Below are 26,605 nucleotides of genomic sequence, written 5' to 3' on the forward strand. Positions count from 1 at the left end.
CTTTGGGAAGCTGAGGCGAGTGGATTGCTTGAGCCCAGGAGTTTGAGATAAGCCTGGGCAACATGGCCAAACCCTGTCTCTACAAAAAATACAAAAATTAGCCAGGCATGGTGGTGCATGCCTGTGGTCCCAGCTACTTAGGATGCTAAGGTGGGAGGACTGCTTGAGCCCAGGAGTTTGAGGCTGCAGTGAGTCGTGATTGTGCCACTGCATTCTACCCTGGGTGTCTTGGGGAGAAAAAAAAAAAGTAATGGCCGGGCGTGGTATAATCCCAGCACTTCGGGAGGCTGAGGTGCCAGAATCACTTCAGCCCAAAAGTTTGGGACTAGCCTGGCAACAGCCTGACCTCATTTCTATTTAAAGAAAAACAACATAGGCCGGGCGCGGTGGCTTAAGCCTGTAATCCCAGCACTTTGGGAGGCCGAGGTGGGTGGATCACGAGGTCAGGAGATCGAGACCATCCTGGCGAACATGGTGAAACCCCGTCTCTACTAAGAAGTACAAAAAACTAGCCGGGTGAGGTGGCGGGCGCCTGTAGTCCCAGCTACTCGGGAGGCTGAGGCAGGAGAATGGCGTGAACCCGGGAGGCGGAGCTTGCAGTGAGCTGAGATCCGGCCACTGCACTCCCGCCTGGGCGACAGAGTGAGACTCAGTCTCAAAGAAAAACAACAACAACAAAAAAACAAAACCAACACCTGTGAGAAGGGAAAAAGAAAAAAAAAACAACAAAAGCACATAAAAGCAATGAGAATAGCACACTAAACTAACATGAACCTATCTATTGGTTTCAGTGGGTATCAGTACATGGCCATCTTGTATTTATTCTGGAGTATTTCCTTGGAGTATTTTGAAGCAATTTCAGATATCATTTTATCACTTACAAATACCTAAGTATGTTTCGTTAAAATATAAGGAAGTTTTAAAAACATAACCACAATGTCATTATTAAAACTTAAAAGGAAAAAAAAACCTTAAAAATAATTATTTAATATCATTAAATATCTGGTCAATTCTAACAGTAAAATATTTAGTTAGCTAGTTGAAGACAGGGTCTTACTGTCACCCAGGCTAGAGAACAGTGACTTGATTATAGCTCACTGTAACACTGAACTCCTAGACTCAAACAATCCTCCTGCCTCAGCCTCCCATGTAGCTAAGGACTGTATGCCCAGCTAATTAAATTTTTTTTTTTTTTTTTCCCCAGAGATGAGGTCTTGCTGTTTGCCCAGGCTGGTCTCAGACACCTGGGCTCAAGCAATCCTCCCACCTTGGCTTCCCAAAATGCTGGGATTTTTACAGGCATGAGTCCCTGCGCCTGGCCATAATAGTAAAATTTGAAGACTGAATACAGTTTTTTCAATGAATAGTCTTTAATCTACTTAAAGATTCCATTATTATAGGACATTTAGGTAGTTTACAGTTTTATGTGATTGTAAATAATACTGTGATGAAGAACTTCATGCCTATAACTTTTTCTCTAGTTGAATCATTTCCTTAGGATTTCTAGAAGTTGAACAACAGTACAAAAAGTCACATAATGTTTTATTAAGTCTCCAATTGTGTGTGTGATGTATTAAGGAGTTCTTTGTTTATGCCCGAAGACCTTAACAGCCTCTTAGTAGTTTTAACAAAGTGGTGGTTCATGGTCTTCTGCTCAGGGAATACATTGCAGACTGTTTATTCCAACTCATCCTGCATGGAATTCTTTGGTCATGGGTATCCTCGTACCTGAAGTGGGAAAGATTATATAGTCTTAGAGATAGAGATAAGAATAGGAAAACTTGATTCTGTGTTTTCACTGTTTCTAAAGGGTAAAGTAGAAATTAATAGAAAACATTGAAGTGATCATTTAAATTTAGCATTAAGCTTGAATCTTTTTTTAAAAAAAAAATATATATATATATTTTTTAAATAGATGGGGTTTGACTATGTTCCTGAGGCTGGTCTGTAACTCAGGAGTGATCCTCCCTTCTAGGCCAGGTGCGGTGGCTCACGCCTGTAATCCCAGTACTTTGGGAGGCTGAGGCAGGTGGATATGAGGTCAGGAGTTTAAGACCAGCCTGGCCAAGATGGTGAAACTGCGTCTCTACTAAAAGTACAAAAATTACAGCACACCTGTAATCCCAGCTACTGGGGAGGCCAAGGCAGGAGAATCGCTTTAATCTGGGGGGTGGAGGTTGCAGTGAGCCGAGTGCCACTGCACTCCAGCCTGGTGACAGGGTGAGACTCCATCTCAAAAAAAGAAAAAGTGATCCTCCCTTCTTAGCCTTTCAAAGTGCTGGGATTACAGGCGTGAGCCAGCATGCCTGCCTAGCTTGAATCTCATTTGGATTATTAAACTGAGGATTCTGGGTGTGGATAAGAGTCTGAATAGGTTATTTAAAACTATAGTGAGCAATATGTGAGGAGTTTGTTGTTAGTATCATTTGGGATGCAGAGTGATAGTATAATACAAAGAACTAGACTTTGGAGTCAGTTCTGGGTTCATGTCGTGACCCAGCCATGATAATACTAACAACAGTGATAATGCAAATAATTACCATTTATTGAGCATACTGTGTGCCAGACACTATGCTAAACCTTTTATATATGTCATCTTATTTAATTTTGACAGTAATCCTCAAAGATACATTTATGATCTTCATTTTCCTGATGGAGAAACTGAAGTTAGGGGAGGTTAAATACAAAGCCTATGGCAGAGCTAGGTCTGTCTCTATAGTCTTTTAAATAATTTTTTTGTTTTCATATACTTTTTGAGACAGAGTCTCACTCTGTTGCCCAGGCTGGAGTGCAGTGGTACAACCATGGCTCACTGCAGCCTTGACCTCCTGGGCTCAAGCAATCCTCTCACCTCAGCCTCCTGAGTAGCTGGGACTACAGATGTGCGCCATGATGCCTGGCTAATTTTTTTTTTTGGAGATGAAGTCTCACTCTTGTCCCCCAGGCTGGAGTGCAGTGGAGCAATCTTGGCTTATTGCAACCTCCACCTCCCAGGTTCAAGCAGTTCTCCTGCTTCGGCCCCCCGAGTAGCTGGGATTACAGGCACCTGCCACCACGCCTGGCTAATTGTTATATTTTTAGTAGAGAGAGGGTTTCACCATTTTGGCCAGGCTGGTCTAGAACTCCTGACCTCAGGTGATCCACCCACCTCGGCCTCCCAAAGTGCTGGGATTACAGGCTTCAGCCACCGTGCCCAGCGATGCCTGGCTAATTATTTTATTTTATTTTTGTAGAAACAGGGTCTCTAATTATTTTATTTTATTTTTGTAGAAACAGGGTCTCACTATGTTGCCCAGGCTGGTCTCAAACTCCTGACCTCAAATAATTCTCCCACTTTGGCCTCTTAAAGTGCTGGGATTACAGGCGTGAGCCATTGTGCCTGGCCTGCATTTGTGATTAATATCTTATCAAAGTTTTCAAGTTTAGGCATTAAGTTAGGGCATTTCAGCTCTTCTACTAATTCATCTTTTTTTCTCTCAACTTGCTTTTTTTCAGAGTTTGAATTCTTATACAAATGGAGCATATGGTCCAACATACCCCCCAGGCCCTGGGGCAAATACTGCTTCATACTCAGGGGCTTATTATGCACCTGGTTATACTCAGACCAGTTACTCCACAGAAGTTCCAAGTACTTACCGTTCATCTGGCAACAGCCCAACTCCAGTCTCTCGTTGGATCTATCCCCAGCAGGACTGTCAGACTGAAGCACCCCCTCTTAGGGGGCAGGTTCCAGGATATCCGGCTTCACAGGTGAGTTGTTTTTTGTTGGGAAAAAAATGAATTCAAAGTCTCTGCCTCTTGTAAACAGTGGAAGGGCATCTATTCATACTAGTGCCGATTTAATAAGACACTTCTAGATTGGGAAGTCTTTTATATTGATGCCTTTCTTATCTGTAGCAGCTATTGCAGTATATGGACTTTGGCTGAAGGTACCTTAAGATGTCATAATCTCATAATCATACATTTTTATACTGAAAGTAATCTTTAGAGATTTGCTGCTTGAAAGTTTCCCTATCTTAGCCTTTTTTTTTTTTTTTTTTGGGACGGAGTCTTGCTCTATTGCCAGGCTGGAGTGCAGTGGCGTGATCTCGGCTCACTGCAACCTCCACCTCCTGGGTTCAAGAGATTCTCCTGCCTCAGCCTCCCAAGTAGCTGGGATTACAAGCACACGCCACCACGCCCAGCTAATTTTTGTATTTTTAGTAGAGATGGGGTTTCACCATGTTGGCCAGGATGGTCTTGATCTCCTGACCTTGTGATCTGCCCGCCTCAGCCTCCCAAATTGCTGGGATTACAGGCATTAGCCACCATGCCAGGCAAATCTTAGCCTTTTTTAGCACCCTGTTAGTTTCATATTTTTTAATATTCTGTGAATAACTATGTTTATTTCTCTGTTCACTTCAAGAGGAGTTCTAACATGTCTTTATTTGTGCTTCCTTATAGCATATGAGTCCATTTGTTTATAGTGTCTATGGGACAGACTTGGGCTTCATCCATTGAATTTTTAGGCCTTATTCCTTCTGAGTTTTATTGTCATTAAATCTACCCCTGGTATCTTTGGAACCAACTTTTTGAGGCTTGGAGAAATTACTACAGCTGATTAATTAGAGTTACTATAGTTTAGTCCAGTAGCAGTGAATGTATACTCTGTTAAGAAGAGAGGAAGCATCTCAGAATCTGCCTGTAGTAGAATATTTTTATTACAAGTTTTTAACAATGACTAGTATATTTCTTCCTTTCAATCTAGAACCCTGGAATGACCCTGCCCCATTATCCTTATGGAGATGGTAATCGTAGTGTTCCACAATCAGGACCAACTGTACGACCACAAGAGGATGCGTGGGCTTCTCCTGGTGCTTATGGAATGGGTGGCCGTTATCCATGGCCTTCGTCAGCGCCCTCAGCACCACCTGGCAATCTCTACATGACCGAAAGTACTTCACCATGGCCTAGCAGTGGCTCTCCCCAGTCACCCCCTTCACCCCCACTCCAGCAGCCCAAGGTAGGAGACCTAAACGTTGTTCCTTTCATGTGTGTGTAATTAAGAGAACATAACACGGTTTATATAGTTTCTGTATTGGTTTGTGTTAAATGGGGACTAATTGCAAAAAGTTGGTGACTACTTATCTATAGCTTTACCTCAGCTTGGTTTCCTTTTTTTTTTTTTTAAATAAACTTTATATTTAGAGAAGATTTAGATTCACATCGTTTTTGTTAAAAGACAGAAAGATACACATTTTCTGTTTGTTATAATTCTAAATGTTAAATGCAAAGACTGCATTTTACTACTTCAAATAATCTATGAACAGAAGACAAAACCAATGTGAAGTATCTGCAGTATGAGCTTGTATTTAAACCACAGACTTGAACATTATCACTGTGGCTGTCTTCCTTTTCAAGATCTTGCTTGAGGTTTTTAACCTTTTAGGGGAAAAACTAATTCTTATTGGTTAGGTCACAGGATGGATTATGAGGTGCTCATGGTGATGGACCTGCCACAGGGCAGGTTCCAGCCATTATAACTCAGAAATTTGGTACCTTTTGTCTGACAGGGCACACTCCCTTTTATCTTCTCAGGACTGTGTTTTTTGCAAATGATTAAGTAGAGGGTCCAATTTTATTGTTAGGGAATCTTTTCATGTACCTTTCTGGTCAAGTGAAAGATGTGGGCTAACAAATTTGATGTTGATGGATTCCCATTAAAACAGCTCTTTTCCTCTTTTCGCTCTTCCACTCCAAGGATTCTTCATATCCCTATAGCCAATCAGAGCAAAGCATGAACCGGCACAACTTTCCTTGCAGTGTCCATCAGTACGAATCCTCGGGGACAGTGAACAATGATGATTCGGATCTTTTGGATTGCCAAGTCCAGTATAGTGCTGAGCCTCAGCTGTATGGTGATGCCACCAGTGACCATCCCAATAATCAAGATCAAAGTAGCAGTCTTCCTGAAGAACGTGTACCTTCAGATGAAAGTACTCCTCCAAGTATTAAAAAAATCATACATGTGCTGGAGAAGGTCCAGTATCTTGAACAAGAAGTAGAAGAATTTGTAGGAAAAAAGACAGACAAAGCATACTGGCTTCTGGAAGAAATGCTAACCAAGGAACTTTTGGAACTGGATTCAGTTGAAACTGGGGGCCAGGACTCTGTACGGCAGGCCAGAAAAGAGGCTGTTTGTAAGATTCAGGCCATACTGGAAAAATTAGAAAAAAAAGGATTATGAAAGGATTTAGAACAAAGTGGAAGCCTGTTACTAACTTGACCAAAGAACACTTGATTTGGTTAATTACCCTCTTTTTGAAATGCCTGTTGGTGACAAGAAGCAATACATTCCAACTTTCCTTTGATTTTATACTTGAAAAACTGGAAAAGGAATGGAAGAATATTTTAGTCTTGAGTTGTTTTCAGTTTTCAGACGAATGAATGTAATAGGAAACTATGGAGTTACCAATATTGCCAAGTAGACTCACTCCTTAAAAAATTTATGGATATCTGCAAGCTGCTTCTTATCAGCAGGAGGGAAACACACTTCACGTAACAGGCTTATCAGAAACCTACCAGATGAAACTGGATATAATCTAAGACAAACAGGATGTTTTTTTTAAACATCTGGATATCTTGTCCCATTTTTGTACATTGTGACTGCTTTCAAAATACACTTCATGTGTAATTATAGCTTAGACTTTAGCCTTCTTGGAATTCTGTTTTGTTTTATTTGCAGTTCACAAATATAGCATTATTCTCTACTTCTTGGTACATTTTGTAGTAATATGTTTAATATAATTATTCAAGAGACTATATTGACAGCCAGATGGTATGACAGTTCTGAAAGAATTTATATCTTTTCACCACTTGAATATACTGCAATGTGTAGTGAGTAAATTGTCTCCCTTTTTGTATAGATCGTTAGGTTAGAGTTTTTTTGTTTTTTTTTTAAACCACTTCTGCTGTTCATGGTAGTAGTGGAAGGTGAATTTGGAAATGGCATTGACATAAAATGAAAATTTTACAGACATTTTTCTTTATTGCTTTTTTATTGTATTTAGATAAAGATCCACTTAAAAATTACCTGTTTTTTTTTTCCCCCCAAAGTGTAATTATGTTTTCACTATTGCTGCTTCTATAGAGGGCATTGTGATAGAGAGATATAGATGAAACATTAAATGCCACAGTGAGTAGAAATAATGACTACAAAAAGTAATAAATATGATTACTTGGTAATATTATTCTCCATCTAAAATATTAGTTTCACCTGTGAGCAGATTTCAGCTCAGTTTATAGTTAAAAACAATGAGGGTAAAAGGGGATTCATGCTCAGGGAATGAATCAGCCATAGTTAAAGTGAGAAATTATTATTTTCTTCATTTAAAAGTAGATTTTATGTTTATTTCCCTAAATTGCGTAAGATAAAATTGCCTGTTTAATAAAAAGACATTTATTACCATTATTAACAGTCATTTTAGAGCCAAATTTAAGAAAAGGATATTGAAAGGGTCTTTGTTGGCCTTGATTGGGTAGCTCTATGCTGTTAGATAGAAGAGACTTGGTAAATAACTTTTTATGTCTGAGGTGAGTACACCATATTGGTTCTTGGAAAAACAGCTGTTTCTTCATAAGATACCCAAGTGATAATTTTTTTCCCTTAGACTGTCAGGCCTATGAGTAAATACTAAATATATTAGCTGTCTCCACTCATAAACCAAACCAAACCAATACAAACATATTAAATGAGAAGAAATGTAGTAAAAATACTGGCTGGGTCTTATGGTTGGGATGAGTGATTTTATAAGATAATATGGTGATAATTTTATTCTAGGATTTTATTTTTGGCCTAATATAGGAATGTTTAAAAAAGGCTTTTCTATGAAAATGGAAATTTATACTTGAGATTAAAAGTCTAGAAGGGGGAGGACCTTAAAGCTAAGTTACCAGTAAGACAATGAATAATTCAGAAGAGAACACTACTCTTTTACTGACTGAGTGCCCAAGATGCCAATTTCCATGAAGTCTTGATTTATATATATGTACATGTTATGCACATATACATGTATGTTTTCTAACAGTTATTTTTTAAGCTTTTGAGATAATTTCAGACTTACAGAAGAGTTGTAAAAATAGTAGAGTTCTTGTATACTCTGCACCCACCTTGCCCTTATATTAACATCTTACATAACAATAGAACATTTGTCAAAATTAAGAAATTAACCTTGATATAATACTAACTAAAGTAGAAAGTTTAAAAAGTAGAGATTTCAGTCTTTTCACTAATGTCATTTTACTGTTCCAAGACCCAGCCTTGCATTTAGCTGTCATGTCTAAGTCCCGTCTTCCAGTCTGTGACAGTGTATCATAACAGGGGATACCTGATGTTGTAATGTATTTCCGGTGTTGTTAACCTTGATCACTATGCTAAGGTGGTGTCTGCTAGGATTTGCTACTGTAAACTTACTGTGTTTTCCTTGTAATTATTGAATATTTGCTGGAGATACCCTGAGACTATGCAAATGTCCCGTTTCTGCTTAAACTTTTGCTCATTTTACTATCCATTGGCAGATCTTGCTTGTGGCAGTTACTACTGTGGTGTTCTAATGGTGATTTTCTATTTCTCTCAATCCTTCTACATTTATTATTGGAATTATTCTGTAAGGAAGAGTTGTCACTTCTGGATTTATATTTTTAACTATAATAAGATATTCAGGACAAGTATAGATTTAGAACTTAAAAATGTTAAATCATGTTAAAATTATTCCAAATACCAATATCAAAGAAAACTAAGTTGGTAATCTATCTCAGAAAATATATGAACTTAAGAAGGAAAATAGTATTTATAATTTGTAGAACTGGTTCAACTTTTGACTTAATACTGACTTTGGATTGAATTCAAAGTTTTCTTGAAATTTCGCATCTGGACTTTTTAAAGTGTCTACATTTATATTACTTTGGGGATCATTTTGTCAAAGTCTTGAATAAAGTTACCCAGTCCTGGCATGATAAACACAACTATGTTTTTTTTCTTTTCTTTTTTTTTTTTCCAAGTATGAATGCCAATGTAAATGTTTAAACAAATAAGCCCTAATGAAGTATATGGGGGTTGGATTATAGGTGTCTCCACATGTTGGTGCAGAATTCTTTTAAATGATTTTACAAATGGGGTTTTGAAAACAGTTCTTTAGTTGGTTAATGTAAATAATACCATTAAAGGTAGGCAGGTTAAAAAAATTTTGAAGAATATAGATTAAATAGGCATGAAAAAAGTTTTTGGGGGATGGATCATTGATAGAGCTTTTCTTTTACAACTTTACTTTTTTTTACTTCTTTTTTTAAAAAAAGTGAGGCATTTACCTCAATTCGTAGAAGTTACGAGTTTAAAAAGTCAGTTCTATGAAAGGCAGCATTCTCCTGATCCCACCCCCATTTTTCCTTCTCTAAAGGCAACCACTTTCAATTGAGTTTTTCTTTTGTTAATCAAAAAATTTTGTTTTTAGAGACAGAGTCTTGCTATGCTGGTCTTAAACTCCTGGGTTCAAGTGATCCTCCTGCCTCAGCCTCCCAGGTAATTGGGACTACAGGCATGGGCCACCTCAACCAGCTTCAATTGAGTTTTTATGTTTTTTTCAGATGGAGTCTTGCTTTGTCACCCAGGTGGGAGTGCAATGGCATGATCTTGGCTCACTGCACCTCCACCTCCCAGGTTCAAGCCATTCTCCTGCCTCAGCCTCCCAAGTAGCTGGGATTGCAGGCGTGTGCCACCACACCTGGCTAATTTTTGTATTTTTAGTAGAGGTGGGGTTTCATCATGTTGGCCAGGCTGGTCTCAAACTCCTGACCTCAGGTGATCTGCCCACCTTGGCCTCCCAAAGTGCTGGAATTACAGGTGTGAGTCACCGTGCCTGGCCAGGTTTCTCTGTCTCTCTCTGTCTCTGTCTCTCTCTCTCTCTTTATATATATATATATTTTTTTTTTTTTGGAGACAGGGTCTTACTCTGTCACCCAGGATGGAGTGCAATGGCACGCTCTCAGCTCACTACTGCCTGAAATTCCTGGGCCCAAGGGATCCTCCTGCCTCAGCCTCCCCAGTAGCTGGGAGGCATGCATTACCACACCTGGCTAATTTTATAATTTTTTGTAGAGATGGAGTCTTGCCATGTTACCCACGCTGGTCTCAAATGCCTGGCTGGGCTCAAGTGATCCTCCCTCCTTGGCCTCCCAAGCTACCACACCTGGCCTCAATATACTTATTTGGTAGTTTCATTGTACATTATCCTGACTATGTAAATGCTAAGCAGAGTTTAGCTGTATAGTAACCTGATTTCCTTTCCTAACAACTTGTTTTCCCTGGAATTAATCATCTGTCATATTTGTTTTGTTTGCTTATCTCCCTTCTCTCAGTTGTCTAAGTCTCTCAAGATGCTCAGACAAGGCCAGGTATGGTGGCTCATGCCTGTATGCCCAGCACTTTGGGAGGCCAAGGCAGGAAGATTGCTTGAGCCCAGGAGTTCAAGACCAACCTGGGCAACATAGTGAGACCTCGTCTCTATTTTTTAAAAAAATTAAAAATTAAGATAAATAAAAAATGATTAAAAATTATTAATATTGGCAGGGCACGGTGGCTCACGCCTGTCATCCTAGCACTTTGAGAGGCTGAGGTGGGTAGATCACTTGAGGTCAGGAGATCACCCTGGCCATTAATATATATAATATATATTAATTTAAAATATTATATTTATATATAATATATAATATATTAATTTAAATATATATTTTAAATGTTTATATATATTTTTATATATATATAAAAAATAAATATTTTATCAATTTCAAACTTCTGAAGAAGTCTATCCTGAACTCTTCTGATTGGAAAACTAGTATGTTCCTGGCATAGTACATAGGGTCATCCTGGGAATTCTTTTTGTCTCTTCTTTTGGTTTTCTGTTTTTCATATCCTATGTCTTTCTCTTTTTGTTTATTCCCTCATTTTGGTGGAGCATATTCTCCAGGTGCTTCCTGGAAAAGGGTGCATGGGAAATAATTTATTTTGATCTTGTGTATTTGAAAATGTCTGTTCCACCTAGCCAATGGATTGATAGTTTGGCTGGGTATAGAATTTTAGGAAATGATTATCTTAAGGATTTTAAAGGCATTGTTATGTTGTCTTGTAGATTCCAGAACTGCTGTTTAGAAGCATATGCCATTCTGATTCCAGATCCTTTGTATAAAACCTGATATTTTTATCTAGAAGCTTATAGAATTTTGAGGGGGGGCCCACTGTTCTGAAATTTCCTAAGAGTATCTTTGTTGTAGGGCCATTTTTATCCATTTTGCTGGAGCCATTTCATTCTGGAAACTCATACCATTAAGTCCTATGAAATTTTTTGATTTTTTGTTTGTTTGTTAATTTCCCTCTTTCCTCCATCCCAGTCTTCTCTGATATTTACTTTCTAGAATTACTACTGTTTTGACTGTAGGCCTCAGACTGGTTCTTTAATTTTATGTTTTCTGTTTTTTGTTTTTTAAACGTTTTGCCTTTTTGTGGTACTTTGTAGATTTATACAACTTTATCTTCTTTTATTTTTATTTTTTGTGTGACAGGGTCTCATTCTGTCATCCAGGCTGGAGTTCAGGGGCACAATCTCTGCTCACTGCAACCTCTGCCTTCCTGGTTCAATTGATCATCCTGCCTCAGCCTCCTGAGTAACTGGGATACAGGTGCACACCGTCAAAACTGACTACTTCTTTTTGTATTTTTTTGTAGAGACAGGGTTTTACCAAGTTGCCCAGGCTGGTTTTGAACTCCCTGGGCTCAAGCGATACACCCACCTTGGCTTCCCAAAGTGCTAAGATTACAGGCATGAGCTACCATGCCTGGCAAGCTTTTTCTTCTAACTTCTAAAACATTGTGTTTTACATTTCTTCCATCTTTTTTTCCTTCTTCTTTCTTTCTTTTTTTTTTTGAGAAAGACTCGCACTCTGTCACCCTGGCTGGAGTGCAGTTGTATGATCTCAGCTCACTGCAACCTCCACCTGCCAGGTTCAAGAAGTTCTCCTGCCTTGGACTCCTGAGTAGCTGGGACTATGGGGACCCACCACCACACCAGCTAATTTTTTGTATTTTTAGTAGAGATGTGGTTTCACCATGCTGGCCAGGCTGATCTTGAACTCCTGACCTCAAGTGATCCACCTCCCGAAGTGCTGGGATTATAGGCATGAGCCACCATGCCCCGCCTCTTCTATCATTTAAAAAAAAAAAAAAAAAAAAACTTGGCTGGGTGCAATGGCTCACGCCTGTAATCCCAGCACTTTGGGAGGCCAAGATGGGCGGATCACAAGGTCAGGAGATTGAGACCATCCTGGCTAACACGGTGAAACTCCATCTCTACTAAAAATACAAAAAATTAGCCAGGTGTGGTGGTGGACTCCTGTAGTCCCAGCTACTTGGGAGGCTGAGGCAGGAGAATGGTGTGAACCCTGGAGGTGGAGCTTGCAGTGAGCTGAGATCACACCACTGCACTCCAGCCTGGGTGACAGACCGAGACTCCGTCTCAAAACAAACAAAGAAAAAAACCAAACTTTTGGCTGGTTGCAGTGGCTCACGCCTGTAATCCCAGCACTTTGGGAGGCTGAGGTGGGCAGATCATGAGGTCAGGGTTCAAGACCAGCCTGGCCAACATGATGAAACCCTGTCTCTACTACAAATACAAAAATTAGCTGGGTGTGGTGCTACATGACTGTAATCCCAGCTACTCAGGCTGAGACACGAGAATCCCTTGAACCCAGGAGGCGGAGGCTGCAGTGAGCTGAGATCGCACCACTGTACTCCAGCCTGGTGACAGAGCGAGAGTCCGTCTCAAAACACACACACACACACACACACACACACACACACACCTTTTTTTAGAGACAGGATCTGACTATGTTGCCCAGGTTAATCCTAAATCCCTGGCCTCAAGTGATCCTCCAGCCTGGCGACACAGCAAGACTCCGTCTATTTCATTTCTTATGAAATGAAATAATGCCTAGGAGTGCAGTTCTGGGTCTTAGTTTAGTTGCACGTATAATTTTTAAAGAAACTGCCGTATTTTTCTGGAGTGGCTATACCATTTTATATTCTCACAGGCAATGTATGAGTTTCTCTGTATCCTTGCCAGTATTTGGTATTATCACTATTTTTTATTTTGGCCATAATGATAGGTGTGTTTTGATATGTCATTGTTGTTTAACTTGCATTTCTCTAATTGTTAATGATGTTGAACATCTTTTCATGTGCTAATTTGTGATCTGTATATTCTTTTCTGTGAAATATATTGCAAGTATTCTGCCTATTTTCTAAATAGGTTTATTTTAATGAACTTTTACTTTTAGGATAATTTAGTCTTACAGAAAAACTGTGATGATACTTGATACTACAGAGAATTCCCATATGCCCCTCACCCAGTTTCCCCTATTAACACCTTAACTCAGTGTTGTGCATCGGTCATAATGGATCAATACTGATTCTTACTATCAAAAGGCCATACTTTATTTAGTTTTCTCAGTTTTTACCTAATATCCCTTTTCTCTTCTGAGATTCCATCCAGGATACCACCTTACATTTGGTCATCATGTCTCATTAGGGGCCTCTTGGCTGTGACACTTTCTTAGGCTTTCCTTGTTTTTGATGACCTTGACAGTTTAGACGAGTACGGGCAAAGTACTTTTTAGGACATCTCTCTATTGGGATTTGTCTGTTTTTCTCATCATTAGATGGGGGCTATGGGTTTTAGGGAGGAAGACCACAGAGGCGACTTACCCTTCTCATCAATCATATCAAGGGCATATGCTATCAACATGACTTGTACTGTTAACATTAACCTTAATCACCTGGCTGAGGTAGTGTTGGTCAGACTTCTTCACTATACTCTTTTTTGTCCATTTTTCACACTATACTCTGGAAGAAAGTCAGTAGACACAGCTGTACACTTAAGGAGTGTGGAACTTATTCTTCATCTTCTTGGGAGTGGAATATCTATGTAAATTATTTGGAATTTCCCTACAAGGAAGATTGGCCTAATCTCTTATTTATTGAGTATGGACTCATGGATATTTATTTTATACTTTGGGTTATGCTCTAATGCTGCCTTATTCATTTTATTGCTCTAATTGTTCCACTTAGGCCACTGGAAGCTCTTTCCATTGATTCCATTATCCTTCTGACACATACCCATTGTTTTGTGTTTTTTTTTTTTTTTTTTTTTTTTTTTTAAGCCCTTCTAAACTTTCTGCTACTATGAGATGCTCCAGGTTCATCCTGTATTTTTCCTGTTCCAGTCCAAGAATCAGTTATTTCTCCAATGAGTCCTGCGTCCTCTAATTGAAGAATGATAGTAGAAACCAAGATTTAGCTCAATTTTTTTTTTGCCTTTTCATTAATGAGTTTTGAGAGTTCTTTGTTTTCTAGATACTAGACTTTCATCAGATACATAGTTTGCAAAAATTTTATCCCAGTCTGTAGCTTGTCTTTCCATCCTCTTAAGAGGGTCTTTCACAGAGTAAAGTTTTTAATTCCAATGATGTCCAGTTTATCATTTTTTCCTTTAAAGCATGGAGCTTTTGGTGTCAAGTCTCTAAGAACTCATTGCTTACCCCTAGTTGCTAGAGATTTTCTCCTGTGTTTTCCTAAACATTTTACATTTTATATTTCCATTTGCTACATTTACATTTGCTCAGTCTGGCAACCCTAGCTGAGAGGAAACTTTGGCTTGTTGGAAACCTCCAATGGTTTTTGAGCTTCTAAAAACCATTGAGTTTGGACTGGAAGATAACATCACCCTGGATGTCTCTAATTGGTTTCTTCTAATTCTAACATTCTTACTTCATCAGTAAGTGGTACAGCTGAAAGCTCAAGTCTTCTTGTTTCCTGATTCAAAGCATCTTGCCTCACAGCTGTAGCCTGCATATTCTTGATTATAGATTAATTTCCTTAGAGTTCTCCAGAGAGACAGGACTAACAGTGTAGACAGATAGATGACAGGGGATTTATTAGGGAATTAGCTCATATGATTATGGAGGCTGAGAAGTCCCAGGACATGCCATCTGCAAGCTGGAGACCCTGGGATGCCAGTAGCATGGCTCTGTCCAAGTGTGAAAGTCTCAGAACCAGGGAAGCCAATGGTGTAATTCCATCTGAGAACATGTGAGGCTGCTGGTGCAAGTCCTGGAGTTCTAATGTCCAAGGTCAGAAGAGTGTCTCAGGCTCCAGGAGAGACAGAGAGGGAGAGAAGAAATTCCCTTTTCTCTTTCTTTTCTCTCTCCTTCCTTCCTTCCTTCCTTCCTTTTCTTTTCTTTTTTCTTTTTTTTTTTTTTTGATGGAGTCTCGCTCTGTCACCCAGGCTGGAGTGCAGTGACTGATCTCGGCTCACTGCAACCTCTGCCTCCTGGGTTCAAGTGATTCTCCTCAGCTTCCTGAGTAGCTAGCATTACAGGCACATGCCCCTATGCCTGGCTAATTTTTGTATTTTTAGTAGAGACCGGGTTTCATCATGTTGGTCAGGCTGGTCTCGAACTCCTGACCTGGTGATCCATCCACCTCACCTCCCAAAGTGCTGGGATTACAGGCATGAGTCACCGCGCCTGGCCCTTTTCTCTGTCTTCTTTGTTCTGAGACCCCAGTGATTGGATGTTGCCTTCCTACATTGATCTTCCCCCACTCAATCCACAGACTCGCATTCCAATCTCCTCCAGAAACACCCTCATGGACACACCTAGAAGTGATGCTTCACCATTTCTATAAGTATTCCTTAATCCAGTCAAGTTGACACCTAAAATTAAGCATCACAAGTCCACCTCTTATCATCTTGGCACCCATATGCATCTCCTTAAGCAATATTTAATCTCAAAGATAATAGCAAGGTATTATTTCTGCCTACCATGACACAACTATCCTATGTACAATCAGAAATGCATTAATCCCATCCCGAGAAGAGAAGGTGAAGTTCTTGGGTGATGTTTACTCTTCCTGATATCCCATAACTTAAATACTATGATGTAAAATTAACAATACTTAAATATTGATGTAAAGTCAATATGTCTTATGTTGTATTATAAAGAAATAAGGAATGAAAACAGATATTGCTCAATATATGCATATGGCTGGGTACAGTGGTTCACACCTGTACTCCCAGCACTTTGGGAGTCTGAGGTGGGAAGATCACTTGAGCCTGGGAGGTCAAGGCTGCAGTGAGCTGTGATCATGCCACTACACTGCAGCCTGGGTGACAGGGAGCTCCTGTCTCAAAAAAAAGTATGTGTGTGTGTGTGTATAAATAAATATACACATGTGACTTTTTTTTGATACAGAGTGATATGGTTTGGCTGTGTACTCACCCAAATCTCATCTTCAATTGTAGTTCCCATAATCCTCATGTGTCATGAGAGGGACCCAGTGGGAGGTAATTGAATCATGGGGGCAGTTACCCCCATGCTGCTGTTCTCGTGATAGTGAGGTCTCATGAGATCTGATGGTTTTGTAAGGGGCTTTTACTCCTTTTGCTTGGCACCTCTTGCTGATGACACGTGAAGAAGGACGTATTTGCTTCCCCTTCTGCCACGATGGGAAGTTTTCTGAGGCCGCAGCCGCTATGCTGAACTGTGAGTCAATTAAACTGCTTTCCTTTATAAATTACCATCTCGGGTATGTCTTTACTAGCAGTATGAGAACAGGCTAGTACACAGGGTCTCACTCTGTCGTCCAGGCTGGAGTGCAGTGGCATGATCTTGGCTCACTACAACCTCCACCTCCCAGGTTCCAGCGATTCTCTTGCCTCAGCCTCCCGAGTAGCTGGGATTACAGGTGTGTGCCACCACACCTGGCTAATTTTTGTTCTTATTTTATTATTGTTATTATTATTTTTTTTTGTAGAGACAGGGTTTCACCATGTTGGCTGGGCTGGTCTCAAATTCCTGGCCTCAAGTGATCCGCTCAGTTTGGCCTCCCAAAGTGTTGGGATTACAGGCATGAGCCACCGCACCTAGCCTGTATGTGACTGTTTCTTAATGAAACAGTCTTTGTTTCTGTAACATGGTTTTAATTGGTATTTATAACTACTACTGCCCATTTGTAGAATAACTTAGCTATAAGTACCAGCTAAAACCCTTATTCTGTATTCCCTTTGCCTTCAGCAAGCACCTTAGATGGTTGTTGTGGTTCTTTACCTGGCAGGGCGACCCAAACCTTCATTCCTGAAGAGTCTGGGCCATTTGTAGTCCTGCCTAGATTGGGGTGTTGTAGTTTCCTACAGACCTTAATCTCGGAGCATGGTAATACTGAGAGATGCCCTAAGGCATCTCCCGTATTCCCCACTTACTCTTCCTTACTTTCACTAGGGAGTAATAGGACAATTTCCCCTTAGTAGTCTGGATCAGTCACCCCAACAACATAGTAATTCCCTTCTTGGCGTTTTGACTCAGATACATGAGGAGCCCAAAGTAGCTGGGTGTCGGTCTGAATTTCCAGGTCAGTGGAATCGTGGCTCCTGGTGGCAGCATTCCTCCCTGCGGAACTAAGACCTGCCAGCAGAGCATAAAGTCTTGGGAATAGGCAGCAAAAATTTTGCTAGTGGGTCACTAGGGATAATGGTAAGTGGTGCCACTCCCATTTCTGCCCCTTGATTCTTGGATGTATGAATCCTGGCTATGGGAGAAACAGTTCCATATACTGGATGCCGATTCAGAGCACCTATAGGTTGTCCCAGTCCTGCCAAGTATTACCACCTAGCTGGTGCTGTAACCGTGATTTCAAAAGGCCATTTCACCACTCTGTCAAGCCAGCTGCTTCAGGATGGTGGGGAACATGGTAAGACCAGTGAATTCCATGAGCATGAGCCCATTTTCACACTTTCTTGGCTGTGAAGTGAGTCAGAGCACTGCTGGGTCAGAGCACTGCTGTATGGAATACTATGACAGTGGATAAGGCATTCTGTAAATCTAGGGATGATGGTTTTGGCAGACGCATTATGGGCAGGGAATGCAAATCCTATTCAGTGTCTGTTCCAGTAAGAGCAAAACATTGCCCCTTCCCTGATGGAAGCCTTCCAGTGTAATCAGCCTGCCACCAGGTGGCTGTCTGATCACCCCAGGTAATGGTGCCATAAGCAGGGGCTCAGTGCTGGTCTCTGTTGCTGTCAGATTGAGCACTCAGAGGTAGCCATAGCCAGGTCAGCCTTGGTGAGTGGGAGTCCATGTTGCTGAGCCATGCAAAACATTTATGCCTGCTACCATGGCCAGTTTCTTCATGAGCAATGACAGGGGTGGCTGGGCAATGACAAGGGGTGGCAGGGGCCAGAGTCTGACTAGTATACACAGAATAGGTCATCCTTTCTACTTGGTTATTAAAGTTCTCTTCTGCGGAGGTCACCCTTTGGTGAGCATTCACATGGGACACAAAGTTATCTTCACATCTTCTGTGCCTTCAGAGAGGTCTGTTCACCACCTCACATGCCAATCTCTTCTGGAAACACCCTCAAAGACACATCACAGACACACCCAGAAGTAATGTTTTACCATTTCTCTAGGTATTCCTTAATCTAGTCAAGCTGACACCTAAAATTAACCATCACAATAGGGACCCCTCTGATTAAATGTTCTAGTCAAATCAGAATCTTGTTGGATTCTGAAAATCTACGTTTTAATCTGTGTTTCTGAATCTATGTTTCACATCATGTTGGATCTGAAAATCTACATTTTAAGAACCTCCTTAGGGCTGGGCATGGTGGCTCATGCCTGTAATCCCAGCACTTTGGGAGGCCAAAGTGGGAGGATCGCTTGAGCCCAGGAGTTTGAGACCAGTCTGGGCAACATAGTAAGACCGTGTCTCTACAAATAACAAAAAAATTCTCTGGATGTGGTGGTGCACACCTGTGGTCTCAGCTACTTGGAAGGCTGAGGTGGGAGGATCATCTGAGCCTGGGAGGTCGAAGCTGCAGTGAGCGGTGAAAGTTTGAAAATCGCTGTCAGAGCCCAAAGCCCTGGTCTTGTTATTTTATAGTCAGCATCAGAGACAACTGTGAAGTTTTCTTCACTCTGGATGCCTAGGTGTCAATCTCAGATTGAGGACTTCTGCCTCTAAAAACAATGATTCCAGCTTTAGATATAAGATTCAGTTGTTTATGACCCCTACATTCTTGGTTTTGCTCTTCAGACAACTTACTGGCCATTAGCATTATCTTCTGCACTAGGGAGCATGGGGTCAGCAAGCTACTACCTGAGATCAAATTAAACCCCTGCCTGCACTTTACTGGGACACAGCCACATGTATCAGTTTACATCTCCTCTCTGGTTGCTTTAGTGATGCAACAGGTGAAGTGATTAGTTGTGACAGAGCCTTATGGCCTACAAAACCTAAAGAATTTATCTGGCCCTTTACAGAAAAAAATTTGCTGCCTCTTGCACTAGAACATTGAAAGGGAAAAAGTAGAGATTGTTTTACATTTTACCTGTTAAGGCTTATCTGGTAAAAGGCTGATACACAACCACAGACAACAGCCAGTAACATTAAGTGTGTTTTTATTATTTATTATTATTTTTAAGACAGAGTCTCGCTCTGTCACCCAGGCTGGAGTGCAGTGGCGCGATCTCGGCTCACTGCAAGCTCAGCCTCCCAGGTTCATACCATTCTCCTGCCTCAGCCTCTCAAGTAGCTGGGACTACAGGAGCCCACCACCACGCCTAGCTAATTTTTTGTATTTTTATTAGAAACAGGGTTTCACTGTGTTAGCCAGGATGGTTTCGATCTCCTGACCTCGTGATCCACCCACCTCCGCCTCCCAAAGTTTTTACAGGAGTGAGCCACCCAGCCCGGCTGTGGGTTTTTATTTTTAAGGGGCACAGTAAGATATCCTATTTGCCTGAAACTACCTATGTACACAGATTTTTGGGGAACCTAAAATGTATACTATGTGGATCCCAAATACTTGCATCCAGATCATGTGTGGTAACTATTTAAAATGCAGATTCCTGCTGGGCACAGTGGCTCACGCCTGTAATCCCAGCACTCTAGGAGGCCACAGTGTGAGGATCACTTGAGTGTAGAGTTCAAGACCAGACTGGGCAATGTAGTGAGACCCTGTCTGTTAAGAAAAATTTTAAGATTTACCAGGTACGGCCGGGTGTGGTGGATCAGGCCTGTAATCCCAGCATTTTGGGAGGCCAAGGCGGGTGTATCATGAGGTCAGGAGTTTGAGACCAGCCTGGCCAACACAGTGAAACCCCATCTCTACTAAAAATACAAAAATTAGCCAGGCGTTGTGGTGGACACCTGTAGTCCCAACTATTTGGAGGCTGAGGTGGGAGAATCGCTTGAACCTGGGAGGCAGAGGTTGCAGTGAGCCGAGATTGTACCAACTGCATTCTAGCCTGGGCGACAGAGCGAGACTCCATCTCAAAAAATAAAAAAAATTAACCAGGTATGGTGGCACATGCCTGTAGTCCTAGCTACTTAGAGGGCTGAGGTGGGAGGATCACTTGAACCCAGGATCGCTTTGAGCCTAGGAATTCAGTCTATGATTGTACCACTGCATTCCAGCCTGGGCAACAGAATAAGATCCTACCTCAAAAAAAAAAAAAAAAAAAAAAAAAAAAAAAAAAGCTGATTTTTGGATTCTACCAAGAATGAGAATTTCTGTTATGTCAGGATATGTGATTACTCCCTTTTTTGTAACTACTAATTTATCTAGTACCTGCCTCTGTTATAGCACTGAAGATACAGTTATTTGTTTAATGGTTTGTCTCTACTATTAAGACTGAACTCCTTCAGGGGTAGGTATTGTATTGTTACTTTTGTATTCCAAGCTCCAGGGCAGTTCTCAAAGGGTGGTCTATGGATGCTGGGAGTCTTAGAGACTCTTGCAGGTGTAACAAGTTTGAAACTATTTTTTTTTTTTTTGAGGCGGAGTTTTGCTCCTGTTGCCCAGGCTGGAGTGCAATGGTGTGATCTTCGCTCACTGCAACCTCTGCCTCCCGGGTTCAAGCGATTCTCCTGCCTCAGCCTCCCTAGTAGCTGGGATTACAGGCATGCGTGACCACGCCCGGCTAATTTTGTATTTTTTAGTAGAGATAGGGTTTCTCCATGTTGTTCAGGCTGGTCTCGAACTCCCGACCTCAGGTGATCCGTGCCTCCCAAAGTGCTGGGATTACAGGCGTGAGCCACCGCACATGGCCAAAAGTTTTTTTTTTTTTTTTGAGACAGAGTCTCATTCTGTCACCAGGCTGGAGTGCAGTGGCAATCTTGGCTCACTGCAACCTCCAACTCCCGGGTTCAAGTGATTCTCCTGCCTCAGCCTCCCAAGTAACTGTGATTACAGATGCGTGCTACCATGCCTGGCTAATTTTTGTATTTTTAGTAGAGACAGGGTTTCACCATGTTGGCCAGGATGGTCTCGATCTCCTGACCTCATGATCCACCCGCCTCAGTCTCCCAAAGTGGAAAGTATGTTTTTTTTAGACGGAGTCTTGCTCTGTTGCCCAGGCTGGAGTGGCACAATTTTGGCTCACTGCAACCTCTGCCTCCAAGCAACTCTCCTGCCACAGCCTCCCGAGTTGCTGGGATTATAGGTGCCCCCCACCATGCTCAGCTGATTTTTGTATTTTTAGTAGAGATGGGGTTTCACTATGTTGGCCAGGCTGGTCTCAAACTCCTGTCCTCAAGTATCTGCCTGCCTCAGCCTGCCAGAGTGCTGGGATTACAGGTGTGAGCCACTGCGCGTGGCCTGAAACTATTTTCATAGTGATACTAAGATATGATTTGCCCTTTTTGCTGGGTTGACGTTTGTACTATTGATGCAAAAGCAATGCTAAGAGTGTGGACACTGTAGCATAAATTAAGGCAGTAGAAATAAATTTCACTGTCAGTCATTGTATTCTTGACTGCCATGCATTAATAATAATAGTGCCAGTTTCGCTTAAGAATACCCTTCATGAATCAGTAAAAATGATTACTTAACTCTTAACTCATTAGTTCACATCTTTTTCACATTCTATATGACAAAATTATGAACAAAACCTGTTGTTTTTGAGACAGAGTCTGGCTCTGTTGCCCAGCCTGGAGTGCAGTGACGTGATTATGGCTCACTGCAACCTCGCCTTTCTGGGCTCAAGCCATTCTCCCATGTCAGCCTTCTGAGTAGTTGGGACTGCAGGTCTGTGCCACCATGCTCAGCTAATTTTTTTTTTTTTTTTTTTTTTGAGATGGAGTCTCGCTCTGTCGCCCAGGCTGGAGTGCAGTGGCCGGATCTCAGCTCACTGCAAACTCCGCCTCCGGGGTTTTATGCCATTCTCCTGCCTCAACCTCCCGAGTAGCTGGGACTACAGGCGCCCGCCACCTGGCCCGGCTAGTTTTTGTATTTTTTAGTAGAGATGGGGTTTCACCGTGTTAGCCAGGATGGTTTCGATCTTCTGACCTCGTGATCCGCCCGTCTCGGCCTCCCAAAGTGCTGGGATTACAGGCTTGAGCCACCGCGCCCGGCCAATTTTTTTTTTTTTTTAAGAGATGGGTTTTGTCATGTTGCTCAGGATGGTCTCAAACTTCTGGACTCATGCAATCCGCCAACCTCAGCCTCCCAAAGTGCTTGATTACAGGCATGAGCCACTGTGGCCCATACAACCATTTTGTTGCATACCAAAAGTAAGATGGTGGTGTCTTGAAGAAAAAGAACTTGAGTGACTATTTGAATTGGAAGCTGAACTAGATGCTCTTTTTTCATGCAACATCATTTTTATTTGAAAGTACAAGGGACAAACTATGGCTATTTGTATGTAAGTATTTAGCAGAACTTTACTTGAAAACAAAGGAGACTTGCCATTTCAAGGAAGACAATTTATCATTTGTTGCCAATGATAAAATTTGACCTGTCAAGAAAAAGCAGAATATTGGAAAACTTGTACCTGCTACTCCGAGCTTGACAGCTTCCCAATATTAAAGACTTTTCTGATGAGATCAGTAATTAAAAAAAAAAAAGTATAATAAAATATATTAACATTTAGAAGATCTGCATAGCTCAGTGAACTGGTATTTCCCAAATGACCAATACATGATGGCTTAAGTCACACATGGGTAAAAAGATCCATTCAAAGTGCAGGATAGGCTGTTCTGCCTATGGAGTGGCCATTCTTTTATTCCTTTACTTTCTTAATAAACTTGCTTTCACTTTACTCAAAACAACAAAAATAAACTGCAAGACAGACCAATGGATTTTAATAGTATCAGAATATGAAAAGTTTACTTATATATTTTCAAACTACACATTGCAATCCACTTTTTTTTTTTTTTTTTTTTGAGACAGCCCTCCAAATTTGAGAACAGCCGGTATAGAGGCTACAACAGGATTTGAAGATAGAGAACCTAAATTAAAGTTCCAGTTCTGTCACTTACTTGACTGATTTTAGGCAAGTTACTTAGGTGCAGGCTCTGAAGTCACACTGTGCGGGTTCGTGATTTTAGCTCCACCCCTTGCTAAATCGTACTGCCTGGGCCTCCCAAAGTGCTGAGATTACAGGCGTGAGCCACCGTGCCCGGCCTTGCAGAAACTATTCTAAGTGTAATAAATTTGAAGGGAAGGTGTTGGGGATATTTGTGTGTGGCTGTTAATTTGTAGAGAGAAAAAAATGTGTTATAAAAAGTTGTTTTCTTTTTCTGTTTCTGAAGAAAGAACAAAGCTGAAATAGGCCGGGCAAGGTGGCTCATGCCTGTAATCCCAGCACTTTGGGAGGCCGAGGCGGGCGAATCACGAGGTCAAGAGATCGAGACCATCCTGGCCAACAGGGTGAAACCCCATCGCTACCAAAAATACAAAAATTAGCTAGGCGTGGTGGCGCATGCCTATAATCCCAGCTACTAGGGAGGCTGAGGCAGGAGAATCGCTTGAACGCGGGAGGCGGAGGTTGCGGTGAGCCGAGAGTGAGCCAAGATTGCGCCACTGCACTCCATCCGGGCAACATAGTGAGACTCCGTATCAAAAAAAAAAAAAAAAAAAAAAAAAAACTGAAAAAAAAAATTCCCGAAATCGTTGCCCTATAATCTAGTTAGAAAATAGGAAAATATATATATTTTTAATACCAAAAGGTATTAAAATGAAATACTAAGGAGAGTCGGGCAGGGCCTGTACTCGACCTCATGACTGCGGGAAATTTCTCTTTTCCTTTTTTTGAGATGGAGTCTCCCTCTGTTGCCCAGGCTGGAGTGCAGTGGCTGTGACCTTGGCTCACTGCAACCTCTGCCTCCCGGGTTCAAGTGATCCTCCCACCTCACCCTCCCAAGCAGCTGGAATTACAGGCGTGAGCCACCACCCCTGGCTAATTTTTATATTTTTAGTAGAGATGGCATTTCACCATGTTGGCCAGGCTGGTCTTTAACTCCTGGCCTCCCAAAGTGTTGGGATTACAGGTGTGAGCCACTGCGCCCAGCCCCTTTCAACTTTTCACCTCAGTTATGTCTGCCTGTTTGGACAGCAGTATCTCATCTCCAACCTCCCTGGCATCTTTTAAATCCTGTTAAGGTTGCCTCTAAATACACACACACACACACACACACACACACACACGCATCTTTTAAATCCTGTTAAGGTTGCCTCTAAATACACACACACACACACACACACACACACACTTTAAGGTTGCCTCTAAATATACACACACACACACACACACACACACACTTTTTACTGTTTAGAGACTAGTGGCGCAGTGTTACCCAGGCTGGAGTGCAGTGGCGCCATCTGGGCTCATGCAACCTGCACCAGTGGGCTCCGGCGATCCTCCAGCCTCAGCCTCCTGAGTAGCTCTGACCCAGGCGCCACCACCACATTTTTTAGGGATACCTTTTTGGTAACCTCTAAATCATAATAAATGCACGGAGGAGGGGCCAAAGCCTTTTTTCCTGGCAAAAGCCAGTGACACCCGTTCTCAGCACCCAGAAACAGACGCAAAGAGCGGGGCGACTGCGCCCTCCGCCCTACTCCGCTGATCCCAGGGCCGCGGCGTCCCTGTGTCCGGTGGTCCCCTACACGACCCTGGCGCACTAGTAGGGTCTGCAGCGTATCACGAGGATCAGGCCAACTTTCCCGCCCCATACGTGAGGGGCCGCCTCGAAGCCCTTTCCGCCACGGACACTCGAAACTCTTCCTGGCAGTTAGACCTCAGCCGCCAGCCGCCCGCCGCCCGGCGCTGCACCTCCCTGCCCGCAGGAGGAGCCACGTCTCGCGCGAATCCCTCCACCTCTCGCGACACTTGCCACCCGTGCCCTGCGGCCCTGCGCGCCCCACCCGCGGTCGCGCGCCGCGCTCCCCGCCGCCTCACCTTTTCGCCCGGCATCCGGGCCCGCTACTCGCCTACTGGGAGCGCCGTGGCGCCTGGTGTTCGGCGCGAGCCCGGCTGGGCCGCAGGTTCCGCCCTGCTCCGCCGCGCCCCGCCCGGGCTGGGGTAAAGGCCGCGGCCGGGCCATGCCGTGTCCCCCTCAGGGAGGGCAGGAGAGCCTGAGGAGTGGCGGGGCCGCCAGGTGAGTCCGCGTCGGGCGGCTGGACCGAGGGAGGCCGGGCTGGGTGCCGGTGGGCGGTGCAGCGCTGTGGGGCCGGGATGCGGAAGCCCCTAGCCTGGGGGAACCCTGGGCACCCTGTGAACCTTGTTTACCCTGTGGTCTGCACTGGCTGTCCTGCTGCTGTCGCGGGACTGCGGGCGGACAACCTGAGCCCGAGCTCCGAGGGCCCGGAGCGGGGCGCCAGGGCCTAGGGTCGCGGGGGCTAGGGGTGCGCCAAGGTGGCTGAGGTAAGTCTGTGCGGGGAAAAGGACAATGGAGCCGAAAGCCGGCGTCTACCGTCCCGCTGGGCCCGCGTGAGATGCGCTCCTGCCCCCTGCCCTACGGGGCAACTTAGAAGTGTCCCTCTGGTGCCTGCGGCGCTGGTCATTGCCGAATGGAAGGAGTGTTGGAGAGGTAGAAACAGCTGGTCAGAGCAGCCTCTGCGGGAGGAGGCTTTTGGGGTCTCTCGTTACCTTTCCTCTGAGATTCTGGCTTTGCTAGTGGGCGTGCGCGTGCGCACCGTGGCCCCGGGCTAGATTTCTTTTCCGAATTTGTGCCACCGCCCATTAATGACTTCAAGGATCCATCAAAAATGATTGGTTCCTAAGCGAGTAGTTTTATTTTTTTTTGTATTTTAAGATTCTGTTAGTTGTGTAATGGTAGGGGCCTGGAGCCCAAAACCTTGGCGTTACTAGGACAGGGCATGACCCAGCTGACTTGGAGTAAATTTTCTGCCTTTAACTACATTTAGATTGGAAATTAGGGTAAAATGTTTTTGTTGCAATCAAGTTTCGAGCATGTGGTCCTGTAATTCTGGGTTTGTTTTATAACTTATGGACTGAGTAAAATTACCCAGTTTTCCGAGAGAATTGGGAACTCCGCGCAATGGTTGATCTAATAGAAGCAGTTTATTTAAAGCTTCCACCCATCCAGCTGCTAATTTATGTTATTTTTCTTTTAAATTATGTAGATGATGTTGTTGTTGTTGTTGCAGAAATGGCTCCGTAAAATGATTAGTTTTGTGCTTGTGTATGTGTGCGAACAGTTACACAGTTAAAATCATTT

At 42.7% G+C, this 26,605-nt stretch overlaps 2 protein-coding genes and 1 long non-coding RNA gene across 46 annotated transcripts in view; 2 read left to right on the top strand and 1 right to left on the bottom strand.

Annotated features, from left to right (window-relative positions):
- The window catches only part of BAG4 (BAG cochaperone 4), a 37,670-nt gene extending 28,667 nt beyond the window's left edge, over positions 1-9,003 (top strand). For both annotated transcript variants that reach the window (XM_001092290.5, XM_002805309.4), the window contains 3 exons: positions 3,496-3,750; positions 4,748-5,002; positions 5,741-9,003. In XM_001092290.5, coding sequence (XP_001092290.4) covers positions 3,496-3,750; positions 4,748-5,002; positions 5,741-6,226 — 996 coding nt within the window. In that variant the 3' untranslated portion in view covers positions 6,227-9,003. The remainder of the gene's footprint in view (positions 1-3,495; positions 3,751-4,747; positions 5,003-5,740) is intronic.
- On the bottom strand, positions 1,347-26,056 carry LOC106999737 (uncharacterized). The gene is made up of 3 exons (XR_001446636.3): positions 25,324-26,056; positions 3,637-6,196; positions 1,347-1,728 (listed from the first exon to the last, which is right to left on the bottom strand). It is a non-coding gene; the product is annotated as an uncharacterized LOC106999737 (long non-coding RNA).
- Positions 25,248-26,605, top strand: part of DDHD2 (DDHD domain containing 2) — a 52,334-nt gene continuing 50,976 nt past the window's right edge. For 41 of the 43 annotated variants that reach the window (XR_013397242.1, XR_013397241.1, XR_013397240.1 and 38 more), the window contains exon 1: positions 25,248-25,522. Coding sequence is in view for 15 of the 43 variants with exons in the window: in XM_077943445.1 (XP_077799571.1) it covers positions 25,467-25,522 (56 nt within the window). In the remaining 28 variants the exon portion in view is untranslated. Of the gene's footprint in view, positions 25,789-26,605 lie in introns of all 43 variants that reach the window. The other 2 variants (XM_077943460.1, XM_077943452.1) reach the window with 2 other exon arrangements.

Source organism: Macaca mulatta, chromosome 8, assembly GCF_049350105.2.
Source record: "Macaca mulatta isolate MMU2019108-1 chromosome 8, T2T-MMU8v2.0, whole genome shotgun sequence".
Lineage (NCBI taxonomy): Eukaryota > Metazoa > Chordata > Mammalia > Primates > Cercopithecidae > Macaca > Macaca mulatta.